General features: G+C 43.2%; 1 protein-coding gene and 1 long non-coding RNA gene across 3 annotated transcripts in view; one reads left to right on the top strand and one right to left on the bottom strand.

The window, feature by feature from the left end:
* Positions 1–13,830, bottom strand: part of EXOG (exo/endonuclease G) — a 24,670-nt gene extending 10,840 nt beyond the window's left edge. Inside the window, exons 1-5 of one of the 2 annotated variants that reach the window (XM_082192560.1) lie at positions 13,779–13,830; positions 7,845–7,994; positions 6,656–6,795; positions 5,023–5,099; positions 3,948–4,062 (exon numbers count right to left, since the gene is read on the bottom strand). In XM_082192560.1, coding sequence (XP_082048686.1) covers positions 3,948–4,062; positions 5,023–5,099; positions 6,656–6,795; positions 7,845–7,994; positions 13,779–13,815 — 519 coding nt within the window. In that variant the 5' untranslated portion in view covers positions 13,816–13,830. Of the gene's footprint in view, positions 1–3,947; positions 4,063–5,022; positions 5,100–6,655; positions 6,796–7,844; positions 7,995–13,338; positions 13,741–13,778 lie in introns of those variants that run through there. The other variant, XM_082192559.1, reaches the window with a different exon arrangement.
* LOC309515117 lies at positions 13,786–20,560 on the top strand. The gene is made up of 2 exons (XR_014212288.1): positions 13,786–13,918; positions 15,461–20,560. It is a non-coding gene; the product is annotated as an uncharacterized lncRNA (long non-coding RNA).

The raw sequence follows: 20,560 nt of genomic DNA, 5'->3' as shown, positions 1-20,560 counted from the left end.
TGCAGTGATTTCTAGACACACTATCCTTCTTGTTTCAGAATAAGCCTGTGGCTTCCTTGGGCACAGTGTCTCCAATGAAGTGTTTGGTTTTCCCAAGCTGTTACTTGAGCGATGACACTGACCATTAAATATCTTCCTGAAGATAACATTATTCTAACAGATATCACCTCAGGCCTGGCCCGTTCACTTGAGCTTTATTATAAACATCCTTTACAGAAGGGAACTAACATTGGCGCTGTGCAGAATTCGCTTCTTCATTTGATTTATTTTTCTGGTTACAATTGTCTTAAAACAATATGAAGTGTTCACTACTCCATTACTCTCTGGATTACTGTTGTTATTGGGTGCTTTTTACTGCTTTTGTCCTTTTTACCCAGCTTTTCAATCTCAGAAGGCTGTATCAGGAGGAGACTTCAGGGAGCTCCAAGTTAACATGAAGTGAAACCTAGACTCCGAAGGGGCTTCTGCTTGATGTTACTTCAGTATTTACTCCCGCTTTGGTCATATGTACTGAAATAGGAAAACCATGAAAGGCAATAAAATATAGGACATCTCTCTTGACCTGGATATGATTGAATCCTTTTGTGTCCCCCTAAAAGGTGTAGACAGTACCACAAGGCAGCAACAAATGTATTGTGTCCTGCCTTCATTGTTTAAGGTAATTGTCCTTGAAATTAATGAGAAAATGATAACATATTCTTAGGAGATATTATTAGCATTCATATTAATTCTGCATCCCTCCTTCAGACATTGTTATTCTTTTGGAAGGATGTTTATCATTCCAATCTTGTGTATTAAATAGAAAATCTGCCTACTGTGTCTATCACACTCTCTTGTTCCCCATCAGCATATAATTTATTTTTTTAAGCATACAAAATTTCTTAGCAAAATTATGAGTTGGTACTGTTAGTGATACACTTATTTATTTTCTCACAATGCTATAAAAGCTACTAGTAATACAGGGTTGCTTTTTGTAAAGTCATCCCCCCCAAATGTACAGAATATTTGCAGAGAAAATGCCTGTAATTCTTGAGAAATCATAGAATTGTAGAGTCGGAAGGGACCCCGAGGGTCATCTAGACCAACCCCGTGCAATGCAGGAATCTCAGCTAAAGCACCCATGACAGATGGCCATCCAACCTCTGCTTAGCATCCTCCATGGAAGGAGAGTCTGCCACCTCCCGAGGGAGTCTCTTCCACTGTCGAACAGCTCTTACTATCAGAAAGTTCTTGTTTAGTTGGAATCTCCTTTCTTCTAACAAGTATCTATCTTCTAAACTCTTTCTTAGAAAAAAATATATTAAGTTCTTCCGAAAAACCCTCAGTGAAAACAGCTGGTCAAAGTTCTTCAAAAACTGTTTATGACAGACAGACAGAAAAAAAGTTTGTGGTTGTTGTTTTTTAAAAACCTTGTCATTAAAACTCAATTAAAAATATTTGATAAAAGCCCACAACTGCTTGCTAAGGCTGCCAGGGGAAGGGTTTGTCCCCAGTGTTGTACTCAAATCTTTTTCAGATCAGTAATTAGTAAAGTATGATTCCCCAGCATCCCGAGAAATCCATCAGAGAAGCATAATGGTTCAAAATGTAGATGATCTGACCTTCCTCAGAATGAAAAATCCTGAGGTTTCATACAGGAGGTTTGGTAAGACCCATTATCCACATGCTATTCACATTTTTAAAATAAAGCGAACAGAATAATTCAACATCATTAACAGTGAAAGGCAAACATAACTGAATAGCTATAATTGAATAACAAGGCAGACATTAATTAATGTGTATGCTTAATCAGCTAATTCACAAGCCATTTAGATTTAAGGCTTTGTAGTTGGAAAATCCCCTCCTAAAGGGTAAGGGCAGTTCTGTAAGAGAATGACCTGCCTAGAGGGCTTGTATAAATTCCCTTCTTTATTTGGCTTGTTTCATCCACTTTAAAACTGTTGGGGGAGGCAATCCAGGGCATTCTCCAACTCAGGGGAAAAAGCTAGGGATCTGATCCACGCTTATTTAAAACAAATCCAAGCCAGCAAGCCATTTTTTGGTGGCAAATGCTTCCTCAGGCAGTTGGAGCTGATACATTAACACATCAGCAAGAGCCTCTGATAAACAGTGGGCTGCATCCAAGCAACAGATTCACAAAGTAAACCTGATAAAAATCACCTTATAATGTTTTTAATATGCCAAAAGTCAACGTGAGAAATAATCCCTCTGAACATCTTGCTTTCTGGTGGATGTGTTTCATGGCAGAAGCAAGCCTGAGTCCTGTAGGACTTTGTTCTCAAGAAACTGTGCATAGCTGGTGAGGGGAACCTTTGGCCCTCCAGATGTTGTTGAACTATGACTCCCATCATCATGATAACTGTGCTTGCTGGGAGTTGTAGTTCAGTAACATTTGGAGGGCCAAAAGTTCCTCACACCTGGTGTATAGAGATGCTGCCTAACATGGTTTCTCACAGCAGCACTGTTATTTATTCATTTGTGAGAGTGATACTATTTACAGTCTTGTTTGCAAAAGAATTCTTATTTTTGCTAAACATATTCTGTTTTATTCGTAATTTATCTAGTCGTTCTCATTGTTTAAATTAAACAATTAGGTTAAAAATAAAAGATCCAAGTCTGTCCATATACTTCAGCAATGAAATCCCCTCAAAGAAGAGACTTCCAATGAAATATAAAGCATATATAAGGGGGGAAATCCAGAGTCTGGGAATTATGGGTGACAAAATTATAAACTTTGCATTTAATATGGGTCCAATCTGAGTGAAATGTAGGAGGAAAAATGATTGCAAAAAGACAGATTTAGAAACAAAGATCTGCTAGCAGACAAAAGTCACTAAACTGACATTCTCCAGAGAACAGCAGTATATAAAGCAAGATGCTGTCATTTTGATTTGCTCTGGACGAAGATGGAAAACCTGCTCCTGCCTCTCCAGTGACACAGAAGAGATTCTTCCTGTTGGCATTCTCTTTTACGTTTTCAGACACACATTTATATTCTGCAAATGTGTCTCCCAAATATCAAGTGTGGTCATCAATCTGTATTTGCAACAAATGCTTCACCAAGGCAGACAAAACGATAGCACAGACCTTGAGACACACCAAATTCAGCCAACAGATAGCAGCAGCTTCAGATTAATTTCTTTGGTAATGAGAAGTAAGTGGTAACATAACCCAAGCAAGGAGCAATGCCATAAGCAATACTTTGGGAGTTCCTCTTTTTTGCTTAAGAGATCTAAAAATAATCACATGTCCATAAGGGCAAAACAAAAACACAAAAACAATAGTATAAAGCCATTAATTTAATAGTTAACTTTAAACAGTGCACAGCCACTGGCTGAAAACAATTTAAGTGAGCTTGAAGAGGATATTGCTATAAATCAGAGCTAAAATAATTAATCTATGCATGTTTGTTTGTTTGTTTTAACGTAAAGCGTATTTTAATCTCGTATTTCTAGAATTCACAACATTACTTGCATCATATTAAGCAAGTCACAGGACTTCACTTTTCTGGATGCATAATTTTGATTTGTTTCACACACAGTAAGCACAGCTCTGTTAAAAATCCACCACTTGATGCCTGCAGAGATGGCGTGCACTGCATTGCCTCTTACTGTTCTTACTCAGTTGTTTGCTGCCCACAAACTGTCACTACTCCTTCCTCACAATACATGACTTAAATTTTGCTACTTGGGCCACTGGACCTATTATATGCACATGATCCCATATTTATATTCATCAGCTGAGACCACAAAGCAAATTCAAAAGGACTACTCAACAGCATAAGGCCTCAAATCATGCAACCTTACCACCGGTTGTTATTGCCTTTCTCGCACATGCAGTTCCAAGGCTGCATCCAGTTCAACTCCTAAGAAAACCTGCATGGCAGAAAACCCCCAACAAAATCAGAGGACTTTGTTCCAATTATATGGCTAGGTTCAATAGCTTACCTGATACACAACCCTTTTTTTCCCATCATCATCCATCTGAGGTAATGTCAAAGGTCCAGAAACAATCCAGACATCTTCAAATCTGTCAGTCAGTTCCCGGCAATACATTTCTAGCCTGAAATTAAGCCAAAATAGTTTAAAGATATGGACTAGTCTGGGGCTGGGGAATTCCAAACATACCTAGAACAGAGAAGGGCAGTGGGGCATTTTAGGGATGGGATAACATTTCCCAAGCTAAATATATTAAGCATGATGAGCAAATGTGAGCTTTAATCTTCAGTTTATTCCTATATGACACTTTAGCTCGGCAACCAGATCACAAATCAGGTCTCTGCCTTGTTTGCTTCCATTCATATGTATCTTTGCACATGCTTGTGTTATTGTTTGGTCTGTACCTTGGGGAAGCTATTAGTGGAAATGCTTTGTTTCCAACATGCTGAGTCAATACTTTAAAAAGCCAATACTTTATTTGCACCTTTTATATTCAAGCTGATTGGTAGAAACAGTGCTTTGTTTCCAACATGCTCAGCAAGTAGAGGTCAGAGTGTATCTGTTTACAATGAGTAGAAGGCAGAGACCCATTTCTGGACTCACCCACTTAGTAGCTACCAAATTAACAGAAACCATTATCATACTGTTTTCCCTGCTTGAAGCGAGCTAATTCTATTTCTGTGCTAGTGTGTGTCTAATTAATTGAATTCCATTCCATTCCATTGGATTTGTAGGCTTTAAAATGCCGTGCACTGTATGCCTTCAGGAAGAGAAATATTATAAATCTCAATAAATAAATATATGAACCCTGGACTAAGGCTTAATATGCCTGCCACTTGCCCTGGGCAGCACTTCTCTCTTTGCATAAACAGACTATAGGAGCTTTCTGGCTAGATGACCAGAATGCTAATATGTGTGTTCCTCCCCAGAGAAAGCTACATAGTTTCTCTAGTTTATTTCTTTATTTTTGGTGCTTCTTCCCTGGCCTCCCTCTCTCCAGGTTAGGCTGACACATTAAAATGTTTAAAATATCACTAAACAAAATATTACCTTGAATTTAGTTAATCTAGTAGTAGCAATTTACCTATTCCAGAATCCAGCATTATTCTGATAGTTCTGGGGTACAATGTTGGATAGATAAAATGTTTCTGCCATAGCCTTCTGTAAGAAAAAAGAATTGTACACTAAATTTTGGGTGGATACCCAGACCTATTTAAATGCTCAGAATGAAACAGAATCAAGCAGTCATTTGTCAATGTTTATCTCTTTCAGCAAGAAACACTAAGAACATTCTAATACATTTACACACAGAACAACAGTGCCCCAACATCATTCTGTTACATGATATATTACATTTCAAAACCGGTGCCTTCAAATTCAATCTGCTGTTTAAATTACCCACTTCCCCTTGGTCACTACGGCTAGCACAGTCTTCCCCAAATTGTTGGTCTTCAGATGTTCTGGAGTTGTTGTTGTTTAGTCGTTTAGTCGTGTCCGACTCTTCGTGACCCCATGGACCAGAGCACGCCAGGCACTTCTGTCCTCCACTGCCTCCCGCAGTTTGATCAAACTCATGCTAGTAGCTTCAAGAACACCATCCAACCATCTCATTCTCTGTCGTCCCCTTCTCCTTGTGCCCTCCATCTTTCCCAACATCAGGGTCTTTTCCAGGGAGTCCTCTCTTCTCATGAGGTGGCCAAAGTATTGGAGCCTCAGCTTCACGATCTGTCCTTCCAGTGAGCACTCAGGGCTGATTTCCTTCAGAATGGAGAGGTTTGATCTTCTTGCAGTCCATGGGACTCTCAAGAGTCTCCTCCAGCACCATAATTCAAAAGCATCAATTCTTCGGCGATCAGCCTTCTTTATGGTCCAGCTCTCACTTCCATACATCACTACTGGGAAAACCATGGCTTTTACTATACGGACCTTTGTTGGCAAGGTGATGTCTCTGCTTTTTAAGATGTTGTCTAGGTTTGCCATCGCCTTTCTCCCAAGGAGCAGGCGTCTTTTAATTTCGTGACTGCTGTCACCATCTGCACTGATCATGGAGCCCAAGAAAGTAAAATCTCTCACTGCCTCCATTTCTTCCCCATCTATTTGCCAGGAGGTGATGGGCCCAGTGGCCATGATCTTCGTTTTTTTGATGTTGAGCTTCAGACCATATTTTGCGCTCTCCTCTTTCACCCTCATTAAAAGGTTCTTTAATTCCTCTTCACTTTCTGCCATCAAGGTTGTGTCATCTGCATATCTGAGGTTGTTGATATTTCTTCCGGCAATCTTAATTCCGGCTTGGGATTCATCCAGCCCAGCCTTTCGCATGATGAATTCTGCATATAAGTTAAATAAGCAGGGAGACAATATACAGCCTTGCCGTACTCCTTTCCCAATTTGGAACCAATCAGTTGTTCCATATCCAATGTTCTGGAGTACCTCTCACCATCTCTAATCAATAGCTATATTAGCTGGGGCTAATGTGAGTTGTAATCTAAAATGTCAGTTGGGCGCCAAACTGGAGAAGGCTGGGTTAGCAATGTTTTCCAGTTCTCTCAAAGCACTTTCACAGCTCTGTCATTGATTTTAGGAACCATGGATTCTGTCCCAGTCCCATGTTTAAACTACTGCCTAGTTCTGCTGAAAACATAATGTACAAATTGGTTTTAATGTTCTTCCCCCCCCCCCAAAGAAACAACAAGCCAAGAATTAAGTAGCAGTCCTACTGGTGAATATTTGTTATCCCCAGCTGGTGCCATATGGCCTCGTGACCAACCACTTCCGATGTAGTCTTCATTCAAGGCAGTGAATATTGGAGGGATGCTAGGATCTGGTCTAAATTTGCAATGTTTTCTGTCTGCATTGCCTGAGAAACAAAAACAAGTTGTTCAGCAAACCTTTTCTTTTTTAAAAAAAACAAAAACTATACGAAATGCAACTGACAAAACTGCAAAATAAACAGCAATCCTAAACAATATCCTAGAATACAGTCCGTTCACATGGAGCACTGACAAGGCTTATTGATCTCCATTATTATCCTGTGTGAGCTGGCAGTGTACATTCAAGACTCCCATGAAACTCTGCATTGCAAGGAAAAACCAGTAGGTGAGCTGTCTTTCAGGGAAGATTGTCCTCTATTATTGATGCTTCTCACTGAGAAATCTGGTAAGCCTCAGATGAATCCTCTACTCCTACACACATCATGTGCACTTTGCCAATCACCCTACATTGCCTGCAGAGATCCTCATGTTTAAGGGTCACAAAGGGAAGAGGATGTAGAAAGGGGAGGAATCACATGGAAATGAAAGCCTTCATTGGCTGAACAAGTCCATATCAATGATAAACAAAAAGAAGGGGTTACTTACATTGACTAAAATGCCTACAATCTTGCACCAAAACTAGTAGACATCCATAGGATATGCTCTTAAATTCCACAGACATCCACTAACTATCTTGCACCTACTGTATCAATTTGAAGTCTCACCCATAGATGCAAATAATATTTCTGGGCTAGCAAGAAGCACCTTCATGCTCACATATGCTTTCTTCAGGATTTATAAATTTTGGCTGAGCTTGGCTTCTAGCAGGCAGTGAGGTTCAGTTTTCGCATGCCCTGATCCATAGAGACAAAGCATCCCTCTTTTGTACCTCCTGCCCAGCCACTTCTGCCAACCACATGTATGAAATCTTGTGCTCTTTACAAGACTATTGAAAGCTAGTCTATGTGGAAAACATAATTTACCCACCTGACAGAAGAATCCTATGCATTTTTTACTCAGAAGCTCCTCTATGCTCAGTGAGGCTTACTCTCAAACAAAGGTCCTATTACTCGTGCACAGCCCGTGAATTGCTTCTAACCCACAAGTAATAAATTAATTACAAGCAATGAACAAATGCACACAAGAGTTCACTTACCCAAAGTCTTATGTTTGGAAATATGTTCAATCACCCATCTAGGCACTCGTTTTGCCTGATCATAAGATAATGCATGATTGGTGTAATGTCTGATCTGTGTTCCAGCTGCAGGAAATCCATACTTTTCCAACACAGTCTCTGTTATGGGTTCTAAGAGAGAAATAAAGAGTTTTAAGGCCAGAACATGTGGGGTTTGTTTTCTCCCACTGAAGAGTAGCCAGAAAGGCATCAAATGCCTAAGAACCCCATTAACAACTGAGAATTTTATTTTTCGCCCTATAGGACACACTTTTCCCCCTCCAAAAATGAAGGAGAAATCTGTGTGCGTCCTATGGGGCGAATACAGGCATTCACTGAAGCTTGGAGAGCGAGAGGGGCCGGTACCCTGAAGCAGAGCGCCCCGCGCTTCGGGCAGACATCGGCCAGCCCCACAAGCTCGGGGGACAGCGGGGAGGCACAGCACCGTCATCCCGCTGTTCCTCGACCTGGTTTGGAGGCTGGCGCTGGGGAGAAGCGCGCTTCTCCCCAGCGCCAGCCCCACAAGCTCGGGGGACAGCGGGGAGGCGGCGGTGCGCTGTCCCCCGAGCTGGTTTGGTTTCCCCGACCTGGTTTTAAGGGGGGAAATAAAGGGGGGGAATTTCCTTTATTTCCCCCCCAAAAAAACTAGGTGCGTCCTATGGGATGGAGCGTCCTATAGGACGAAAAATACGGTACCCAAGTCTTACAAAACCCTTTTCATTTCTGGTAATTTCAAATGTATGAGGCTGAGCTCTCTTTCCATGCAAAGCACCACATACATGGATGGTGCCAGTATCATTGCAATGCGCTCTATGTAGGGGTACCCTTGAGCCAGGTTGGGATGCTCGAGTTGGTACAAAATGCTGCAGCTTGACTGCTGATGGAGCCAGACTGCTGCCAGCAAGTAACACCAATGATTATGAGCTTGCACTAGCTACCCTTATGTTACTGGGCCAAGTTCAAGTTTCTTGTATCAATTTTTTAAAGGCCATTAACAACGGGGATCCAGAGTACCTTCAGGGTTGCCTGGCTTCTCAACTGCCTGATCACTAAGACCATTAAAGAAGTCTCTGTTAGTTGTCCCTCATAGCTCACTCATGGATTGTATTCACCAGGAACTATGCATTCAGTACAGTCAACTGATTCTGTGGAACTAATGATTAAAAATTCACCAGTTTTAATCCTCACAGCGACCCTGTGAGGTAGGTTATGGCGAGAGAAAAGTGAAATCCCTAGCCCATGACCACCCAGTGAGCTTCTTGCCTGGTCACTGTGATAATCTAATTATCATTAATATTATTTTATTATATTTCCCTACCACCCTTTATCTGAAGATCATAGGGCAGTTTATAATATAAAAACACAAAATACATACCATAAAAACAAAAGCCTAAACCTCAATTGAAATGGATTAAAAAATCAGTTTCTTCCAAGAGCACCAGGATCTGGTCTGCAATCACCCGTTCAAGAACCTTTCCCAAGAAGGCCCTCCTAACAGTGTGGTAAGTTCTAGTGATCCATCTTGATTTCCCAATGCAGAGCCTTTAATGTAGTGGGTCCTACTATCTGGAACACCTTTGCCCTGGAAATAAGGCATGCACTAAGTATTGCACCATGTGCTTTCCACACATGCTAAAAGCTTTAATTTTTACCCAGGCCTTCCTAGATTGGGCACCACAATTCAAGGACACTGACAAACTGGAACGTGTCCAGAGGAGGGCAACCAAAATGGTCAAAGGCCTGGAAACGATGCCTTATGAGGAACGGCTAAGGGAGCTGGGCATGTTTAGCCTGGAGAAGAGGAGGTTAAGGGGTGATATGATAGCCATGTTCAAATATATAAAAGGATGTCACATAGAGGAGGGAGAAAGGTTGTTTTCTGCTGCTTCAGAGAAGCGGACACGGAGCAATGGATCCAAATTACAAGAAAGAAGATTCCACCTAAACATTAGGAAGAACTTCCTGACAGTAAGAGCTGTTTGACAGTGGAATTTGCTGCCAAGGAGTGTGGTGGAGTCTCCTTCTTTGGAGGTCTTTAAGCAGAGGCTTGACAACCATATGTCAGGAGTGCTCTGATGGTGTTTCCTGCTTGGCAGGGGGTTGGACTCGATGGCCCTTGTGGTCTCTTCCAACTCTATGATTCTATGATTAGTCTGCAGGTGACAATTTATAGTATACTGTGTTGGTTTGTGTTATTTTATTACAGTATGTACTTTTGTTCTGAACTTTTGTACAATGTTTTGTGGTTTTCAAAATGTTGAATGGTTTATACATGTTTGAAAATAAAATAAATAATAATAAATAATAGTTGAACTGGAAATTGAACCTGGGCCTCCCTAGTTCAAGGCTGTTACTCTAACCACTACACCACGCTGACTTATCCAGAGGCATGTGGGGGCTACTGATGGAAGCAGAATTATGGGCTGTTTTGACTTTTGGTCTGATGTGTTCTAACCGCAGAGGAGTCCTGCCACAAAAAGAGATAGGACCAACCCAGGCATCACCCAACAACAGACAATTTGAAAGGGAGGTTGATGAGAGCCTACTTCACTTATCACAAAATTTAAAACTTTCTCTCCTTTCAAAACACAAAACATTTTAAAATGTTGTTGGGTTGAGAAGTGATGTGGGCTTATTGTGTACTTGTAACCTTTTGCCCACTACTTTAGATTGATTTTTTGATAACAGTTATACAAATACACTTAATGCCACCATAAAATGAAAAATATGTCATTGCTAGCAATTTACTGCTGGTGTGATACAGCCAGACAAAACCACTTTCTCAATACAGCGCTGATTGATTTTCAATGTATACAGGGAGAAAAGTGGCAGATGTTATTTTTAATTCAGTTTATATTTAACAATTCAGGAACAAACCACAGGTTGTTTGGTTCGATTTTTGTGCCATGTTAAAAAAAACACCAGTTGTTTGCATTAAAATACGTACTACTTTTGCAGAAACAAAAGCGAACAAATGTTTAAAAACAACTTATTTCAACATAAATTGTTATAAACAGAAAGCAATAGATAAAAGAAACAAATACTTTGTTCTCTTGTGCCCAATTTTTTCAGACCATGCTGTAAAATATAACTAGCATGACTCCTAAGGGCCTACAATGCCATATTAATGAAAGGCAAATTCACTGTAAATTTGTGCAATTTTTTTTTCTTTAGAAATCGCTAACAGGGTTTTAGTGGCTAGAGAGGGAAAATTTTAACTAAAGATGGATAGATAAGAATGGGAGACCACCAGGAGTCCCATTTAAAAGTTGAATCTAGATAAACTGATTTTTTTTCTTTAAAAAAAAGATATTTAATAATAATAAAAATAATAATAATTTATTATTTGTACCCCGCCCATCTGGCTGGGTTTCCCCAGCCACTCTGGGCGGCTTCCACAGAAACCAAAAAACACTAAAATATCATACATTAAAAGCTTCCCTGAATAGGGCCGCCTTAAGATGTCTTCTGAATGTCAGGTAGTTGTCCATCACCTTGACATCCAATGGGAGGGCATTCCACAGGGCGGGCGCCACCACCGAAAAGGCCCTCTGCCTGGTTCCCTGTAGCTTCGCTTCTCGTAATGAGGGAACCGCCAGAAGGCCCTCGGCGCTGGACCTCAGTGTCCGGGCAGAACGATGGGGGTGGAGACGCTCCTTCAGGTATACTGGGCCGAAGCCGTTTAGGGCTTTAAAGGTCAACACCAGCACTTTGAATTGTGCTCGGAAACGTACTGGGAGCCAATGTAGGTCTTTCAAGACCGGTGTTATGTGGTCTCGGCGGCCGCCCCCAGTCACCAGTCTAGCTGCCGCATTCTGGATTAGCTGTAGTTTCCGAGTCACCTTCAAAGGTAGCCCCACGTAGAGCGCATTGCAGTAGTCCAAGCGGGAGATAACTAGAGCATGCACCACTCTGGCCAGACAGTCCGCGGGCAGGTAGGGTCTCAGCCTGCGTACCAGGTGGAGTTGGTAGACAGCTGCCCTGGATACAGAATTGACCTGTGCCTCCATGGACAGCTGTGAGTCCAAAATGACTCCCAGGCTGCACACCTGGTCCTTCAGGGGCACAGTTACCCCATTCAGGACCAGGGAGTCCTCCACACCAGCCCGCCCCCTGTCCCCCAAAAACAGTACTTCTGTCTTGTCAGGATTCAACTTCAATCCATTAGCCCCCATCCATCCTCCAACCGCCTCCAGGCACTCACACAGGACCTTCACCGCCTTCACTGGTTCTGATTTGAAAGAAAGGTAGAGCTGGGTATCATCTGCATATTGATGGACACCCAGTCCAAACCCCCTGATGATCTCTCCCAGCGGCTTCATATAGTTGTTAAAAAGCATGGGGGAGAGGACAGAACCCTGAGGCACCCCACAAGTGAGGGCCCAGGGGTCTGAACACTCATCCCCCCCCCCACCACTTTCTGGACACGGCCCAGGAGGAAGGAGCGAAACCACTGTATAACAGTGCCCCCAGCTCCCAGCCCCTCTAGACGGTCCAGAAGGATGTTATGGTCGATGGTATCAAACGCCGCTGAGAGATCCAGCAGAACTAGGAAACAACAACAGTGTTGAAGAGAAATGTAAGCATTTGAGATGTGAACATTTCATTTTCAACTGCTGGCCACTGTAGAAAACAGTATGCTGGGCTAAATGAGCCTTTGGTCTGATCTTGGGGAAGAGTGATAATCAGCTCAGTCACACAGGGTTTCCAAAACTTGGGTCTCCGGCTGTTTTTGGACTACAACTCCCATCATCCCTAGCTGGCAGAACCAGTGGTCAGGGATAATGGGAACTGTAGTCCAAAAAGCAGGCGGAGACCCAAGTTTTGGAAACGCTGGTAGAAGACAATCTGTCCCCAGGATATTCCCCAATGGCATCTGCCTGAAGCCCTGGGGAGCCTTTGCCAGCCCGTGTAGGCAATACTGAACTGGATGGTGCAACGGTCCCGATTCAATGCAAGGCACCTTCCCATATTCCTATTTAATTTGAAACTGCGCCAGATCAACAATAAGATAAAAGGTAAACACCAGGAAAACAACACGGAAAAAGCTGGGGAATAATCAACAGCAAAAACGTCATGAAGAACACCAGAAGTTTTGGGGGGTTTTTTAAACATGGCGCCCAAATGCTACCCAAACCGGGAAAACAGAAAACTCTTCAAATTATCCCGCAACTGTCGAAATTAGCTGTTGCTAATCCTTTTATTACAAATATATATATATATATATATGTAATCATTATATCAGCAATATTCCTCTCCGGTCTCCTTTTATATGATGCTCTTTAGTGGAAAGCTCCGCGGGCGCAGACCCGCCGCTGACTGAGGGCTGCCTTCTGTATAGCAGGCCCCACTTTCCCCCTCAGCCGCGCGTCGCCAACGGGCGCCCTCAGCCATCGCTCCGGCCGCCGTGACCGGAGAGCAGCGCTCCCGCCAGCGAGCCGGGTCGGCAGTTGCGCCTGCGCACTCGCTCGCTTACCCTCCTGAGGTGGCGTTAGCGGCGGCGGTTGCTGTTTTGCCGAGGTCGCGGCGGCGGCCACGGAGCTCTGCAGGGCCGCGGGTGGGAGACGGGGCTCCCCGAGGAGTTTGCGGGCAGTCAGCGCAGAGGCCGCGGCTCCCAGCGCCGCCCCGCACACGAAGCCGCCGAAGAAGCGGCTCCGGGCGAGGCGGGCGCCCAGCGACCCGGCCATGAGAGCGGGCCTGAGGGAGGGGAAGGAGCCTTTCCGCCTCCGCCTCTCTTTGCTCCGCCTCGTGAGGGGAGGAAAAAGCGCGCGAAAGCCAAGCTCGGCAACGGGAGCCGTCCTGAAGCGGGGCAAAAATCTGCTATCACTTGTACAATTAATTACTCGTGAGACAGGTTGAAGAAAGAGTCCATAAACTTATTTACTACAGTAAAATGTCCCCCCCCCAAGGAAACACCTGGAGTAATATTGTGTCCTCGTTTTGGGTGCCACATTTTAAGAAGGGTGTTGACAGGCTGGAAGGTGTGCAGAGGAAGGAGACCAGGATGGTCAAGGGTCTGGAAACCAAGCCTGATGAGGAACGGTTGAAGGAGCTGGGTAGGTTGAGCCTGGAAAAGAAGAGGATGAGGAGAGATATGATTGTTGTTGTTGTTTAGTCGTGTCCGACTCTTTGTGACCCCCTGGACCAGAGCACGCCAGGCACTCCTCTCTTCCACTGCCTCTCGCAGTTTGGTCAAACTCATGCTGGTAGCTTCGAGAACACTGTCCCACCATCTCATCCTCTGTCATCCCCTTCTCCTTGTGCCCTCCATCTTTCCCAGCATCAGGGTCTTTTCCAGGGAGTCTTCTCTTCTCATGAGGTGGCCAAAGTATTGGAGCCTCAGCTTCAGGATCTATCCTTCCAGTGAGCACTCAGGGCTGATTTCCTTCAGAATGGAGAGGTTTGATCTTCTTGCAGTCCATGGGACTCTCAAGAGCACCTCCAGCACCAGAATTCAAAAGCATCCATTCTTCGGCAATCAGCCTTCTTTATGGTCCAGCTCTCACTTCTATACATCACAACTGGGAAAAGCATAGCTTTTACTATACGGACCTTTGTTGGCAAGGTGATGTCTCTGCTTTTTAAGATGCTGTCTAGGTTTGTCATTGCTTTTCTCCCAAGAAGAGAGATATGATAGCCATCTTCAAATATCTTAAGGGCATAGAAGAGGGAGCATGCTTGTTTTCTCTTGCTCTGGAAGGTAGGACTTGAACCCATGGCTTCAAGTTACAAGGAAGGAGATTCCGGCCTAAACATCAGGAAGAACTTTCTGATGGTAAGAGCCAGCTGACAGTGGCACGGTCTCCGTCAAAAGATGGGGAACTTCTTCCTTCCTTGGAGGTTTTGAAGCAGAGGTTGGATGGTCTTCCATCAGGGATGCTTTAGTTGTTCCAGCATTGCAGGGGGGTAGACGGCCCTTGTGGTCCCTTCGAAATCTACAGTTATTCGATTATAAAGTACAACAATTCCACATTCCGTTGTTTTATTTTGGGAAAGGTTTTTTTAACTATGTATTTATGGATAGAACTGTTTTATTTGCTTTACAGGTGCATATTTTATTGCTTGTAGCCGACCTTGGAACATTGCAGTGAAGGGGGACTAATGAGCCTAATAAAATTCAAACCGTTTCATATGTAAACACAGTTCCAACTCCCATACAGATACATGCTGGGATAAATAGGGCTGCTTTGCGGGAGGCTGTTTTGAGGTGGGATGGGGGCTTAATTCCATCAAAATCCCATTTCTTTAAAAAGAATAAAATAAAAATTATAGAATAAGAAACTACCTCTTTCCCCTCAGCTGCCATGTCTGTTTGTGACATCACTGACAGTCCTTACATAGCCAGGGATGGGGAAACATCTGCCCAACCCTACTAGGCCTCACATTTTGGGGGGAGGGCACTTGTTAATAAAGAAATGATGACTGAGGAGTCCCCTCACAGCCTTCCCCTGCATTTGCTAAATAACTACATCCCTCATTTGTGTTGTTGGGATAAATTTATATAACATTCCAATGAACTTACAGAAGAATATATCTGATATACAGAATATCCACAATCCAGCACAGATAATTATACCCATGGTGTTTTGTTTTTCCAGAATCTGCTAAAACAGAAGGGAGAGGTCAGCCGTTACCAGCAAGGAAGGAAATATTCCTTCGAGAAGCTTCTCCCGAAATGGAAGGCACACAAGACTCTGTAATTCTCTTCTTTGGGAGGTGGCTGTCGTGTGGGTGGCCTTAGGAAGCTGAATGCGAAGAAGGCAGGTACCAGCCCTTTGGATTGCAGCAAGGACAACCTAGGAGCATCTCTCACCTGCTGTGCTTGTACGTCCTCACTCTCCCAATCGCTACCTCTGCACCAAGCCAAGAACAAAGACCAACATCTCGTCCTTTGAGCCCCATGTTGGGCAAAAGATTCCTGCAGGGGGTTGGACTCGAAGACCCTCGTGGTCCTTTCTAACTCTACAGTTCTATGATTCTGTGATCTAAGGGCATTGCTTTCAAGTGAACACATCATTCTCAGTGCCTGAAACACATTTAAAAGGCATTCAAAGGTTTTTATAAAAATAATCTTTATAAAAAATAATAATAATTTATTAGTTTTCCAATTGAAATTGTCATATGATCTCAAGAATCAAGCAGAAACCACCTAAAATGGCATGAGATATAAAGTCTTTCTTCCTGTTCCTGAGAGATTTGAAGCTGTTAAAAGGGACCAAATGGGGAAATCCTTTCAATTCCTAAGAGGCAGTGAGTTGAGGGAGGCCAGGGCCACATCCACACCATTCGTTTAAAGTGCTGTGAAGCACTTTAAACACTCATGGCTTCTTACCCCAAAGAATTCTGGGAGCTATAGTTTGAAAAGGGCACCCAGAGTTGTTAGGAGACCCCTCTGTTCCCCTCCCAGAGCTACAACTTCCTGAGTGGTTTAACCACCCATCCTTCTTTCCAGGGAATTCTGGGAATTGTAGCTCTGGGAGGGGAACAGGAGGGTCTCCTAACAACTAGTCTCCTTAACCACCTACAGTTCCCAGAATCCATGGGGGGAAGCCATGCCTGTTTAAAGCGTCACAGCACTTCCAATGAATGGTGCAAATGTGGCCTAATGTTTCCTCCCCTCATTTTTGTCAAACTGCTTGTCTTGCTCCTGCATTATGGTATATAAGCTTCCATGAACCACAGCTTGTTTCATCAGATTGATGATGTGATCTCCTGAAACTCACAGCCACAGTGGGGTATGCAGAGGAGAAGAACAGACTCCATCACTTGCAATCCAGCAGATGTCCGCCTGCAGTCTCCCTTCAAAGCTCCTTCCCTCAGTTATGGCCACGGCCTTGTCCATTGCTCACTGTCAGTATTTCACATTCATTTCTCCGATGCAAATAGGGACATCCTGCGGTTCTCTTCATGACTTTCATGGCTGGTCTCGTGGAAAAGCTTGCCGACTCCGGACATCCCTGAAAGGCAAAGGCAAACAGATGAGTGGGATGGCCACCATCTGACAGCGTCCACCCAAGACACCTCCACTGGTTTCTGCCTGCCTAGGGCATCCACTGACATCATTTAAATGCAAATGCAAACTTCACCAGCTTCCGCCTAGGGACAGTCACCCGCTGCCATTGGGCAACTTCCCTCCTCTGTTTGGTTGCCTATTAACAAACAAGGCTTCCAAACCAGTTTGCATCCATTTCAGCCAGCGTAGCCTTGCGACATCCACTAGCCTGAATGCAAACTCTTCCGGCAACCATCCACCACCTGCAGCCTCGCCAGGTCCATTGCCAGACGACCGCCTGCTTCAGAGCTGAATATCAGCTGCCTTCAAGTAGCGATCCCACTAGCAAGTAAACTTTGAACTTGCCTTCTCCTTGCTCCACAGCATTTCAGCGCTGGGTGATTGCCTCCTTCCGCCTGCCAGCTTGCTGCCATGGGGCAGGAGACCACTAGAGCTGAGTGCCACCGCTGCTGCCTATTTCTCTCTGGGGAGGGCAGCTGCCTTGCCTTTTGCCTTGGCCAACATTTATACCCACTCAGTTGCCTTTTTTGTGTGTGACATCACAGTCAACAATGGTAGCAGCTGGGGAAGCATCACCATTACCCCCTCAGCCCTCACAATGGTGGGTGTAGCTCAACAACAATTGACTTCTTGGTCTATTACCAAGGAGATATATAACCAAAATCAGGTGGAGAAGGAAGAGCAACTGAAGAGGGAACACCATTCACAGTACACGGGACAGGAAGCCACGGTCTTGGGAGCAGCTGGGCTGGCGCCACCCCTGACTGCTCTAATATTAGTGCCACTCTCAAGTCTCCAAGGTGTTCCTTCCACCAGCCTTGTTTTTAGATGTGCAAGGTTTCTCTGGTCGCTGAGGACAGCCAAGTCCAGTTCATCCACATCCTGCAGAAATGCACTTGTGTCCAGCTTTCCATGCGAGACCTTTAAATTACTTGAGACTCCAGAAGCCGCTTCAGTTTCTTCCCAGTAACATGGACCTTCTCGTGAGCTTCAACATAATCTCCTCCACCAGATTTGATGAGCAAGTGAGTGGAAATCTCCTACAGTGTTGACTTGTGGCTACCATTCTAGAAGCTCTTTCTCCAGTTGCATTAATTCTCTTTGGCTCCTGAATTGCGTGAGGACCAGCATTTCTTTATCCCAGCTTTTTTCTCCAAGGAGCTTGAGCTGGTATACGTTGCAGCAAAAACAATGAACACAGCTATCTTGCCTACCTGAGAAGAGACTAAAGGAGCACGCTTCTGGATGTTGTTGCTTATGGTAAAGTTTAAGAATGTATGAATAGCAGTTTGCAGACAGTGATCCAGGGGATCCTGGGAGACATCACACATTGCCTGTGAGATTAGGATAGTAGATGCAATTGAAAGGCATCTGCCACCTCTACAGTGGCTTGTTGGTGAATTGGAGGGACTGCTGGTGTCCTCTCACCCTTCTTCCTGATGCAGAACTTCACTCACCTCTTCTTCCCTGACAAAGGAAGTGCCATTTTGTGGTTTGCCTCAGGTGTCAAAATGTCTTGAGTTGGACTTGCCAGCTGCCATAAGGCCCAACCAGTCTGGCAAGTGCTCTGTGTTAACAGTATGTGTACTCTGTATAACATTTAAGAGTTGTAGAGCCTTTTTGGCAGAAGAAGCAGGTTCAAATGCTTTGAATAAATAAAATCAGTCCTTTTTTCCTGGGGGAATGCAGGGGTACGCATACCCCTAAACATGTTGTGAATCTTAGTTTGGCAGTATTTCAATATGAGTTGGAAAATAAGAGTACCCCTAAACATTTTTAAGGAAAAAAACACTGAATAAAATAACCCGCTGCAGCACAAAGGGGTTCCAAGGCAGATGCTCTGTGACTTCTCTTTAGGAAGGTCAATATGGCAAGTTCTTTAGATTCCTTCATCAGACTGAATGGGGATGAGGGGAAAGCTGGCATGGTGTGAAAGTCACAAAGTCTGCAGTTGTAATAGTTTAAAGCAGAGTCCTGGGGGAGACTTGCAAGCTAATGAATTATTTTTTATTCATTGGATTTATATACTGCCCTATACCAGGAGGTCTCAGGGCAGTTCACAGAATAAAATCAAAATATAAAACCACAAAATACGTAATCAAAATAAAAACACCAACCCGATAACCACCCAGGTTATTGTCAGGCTGCAACCCTAATCCTAGTTACTTGGGAATAAGCTGCATAGAATTCAATGTGGCTTACTTCTGAGGAGCCATGGTCAGCAAATAGCCATGGCACATGCCCTGATCGGGGGGAAATAGGGAAGTTGTCCCTACAAATCACCAGCACAAAACATTTTTAATTTATTCTTTATTTTAATATACAAAAAAAGATAAATTTGAAATAGTTCTTTCTAGGTTTTTTCCTCCTAATTGTTGGAGCGGAGCTGCTTCACACAGGGCAAAAATACTACATTCATACTGGTTTATTCGGGCACCCTGAACTTAGCTGAAGCAGCAATACCCAAACTTGGCAGATCTAATTTCAAACAAGAGACTCGTTTCTAAAATACCACAGTAAAAAGGAACAAAGATCCATTGCAAATTTATGAATTATGATACAATGTTTCAAAACATTTCCATTTCATAACTGCATACAGCGGATGTCTTCTTTAGGCCATCTTACATATGTATATCTATATTTATTTATATATATAATATATATAAAAAATCAGCACAATCCAAAAGGGGTTACAGCAATGAGCTCAACTCTCTGTATACTTTTTTGTGTGTTTGTGTGTGGATACTTTAATATAAATTTTGTTAAGTCAGTAGTACAAGCTATCTCTGGTCTACTTTTTTTAAAATTTTAAGCTACAAGAGTGAAATATAACCTACAACATTTACGTTTCACGTATCTTGGTATACAAACAGTACATTGGAATTTGAGCCAGGACAAATAGTCATTTTAATTATTTCACCATCTGGTAGAGCTTTCTGCATTTATCAATTTCCTAAACTAGTTACTTAATTCTCATTTCTGAAGTTTGCCAAGAATTCAAATTGGAAATCTTGTGGGAACAGGTTACTGCAAACTCCTCTGTAGGCCTTCTATGTACAAGTTAAGTAACACAGCTTAATAAGACATAACTATTCATCATAAAACTGATACACACATCTCACTATGCTAGACTAGTTTTAGGACTTTATTTCCTTGAATAAAGCATACCATTTAGAAGTAGTTGGTAAAAGGAACAATGGTTTTAAAAAAGACAAAGAGTGTACTTCATTTTTTTGTGCCCCCTCCCTTCCGAATTTTGTTCTATCCTGTAACATTTACTATAAGCATCTAATGGTATAAACAATGCAGAAAGCTCTTTCCACAAGAACTGACAAACTGTACTTAAGTCAACTTTACAGTAGGAAATTCACCAAACTTAAGGACAAAATGTGACAAGTATTCACAGGTGAAAGACTGTAGGCTTCAGTTCTGATATTCAAATGGTGGTAGATTGGCAAGAGGAATGCCCTGGCTTTGTGCAAATGTAGGGGCATAGAACTGGAGACTGAGAAGCATGTTTTAAAATCCGCAGTAACCAGCAAGTATCAGCAAGTATCACTATATGACAAAACTTTTAAACTTCATAGGACGTTTCGGAGGGGACAGGTAGTTCAGTCTCCCTTCCCCCTGTAACCACTAAAAGCTTCACAAGTGTTTGACACTGATAATTTCGAAAGGCGTTGGC

The sequence above is a fragment of the Podarcis vaucheri genome (genome assembly GCF_965113315.1).
Source record: "Podarcis vaucheri genome assembly, chromosome: 12".
Classification (NCBI taxonomy): domain Eukaryota; kingdom Metazoa; phylum Chordata; class Lepidosauria; order Squamata; family Lacertidae; genus Podarcis; species Podarcis vaucheri.
This window is presented reverse-complemented; position numbering and strand designations above follow the sequence as displayed.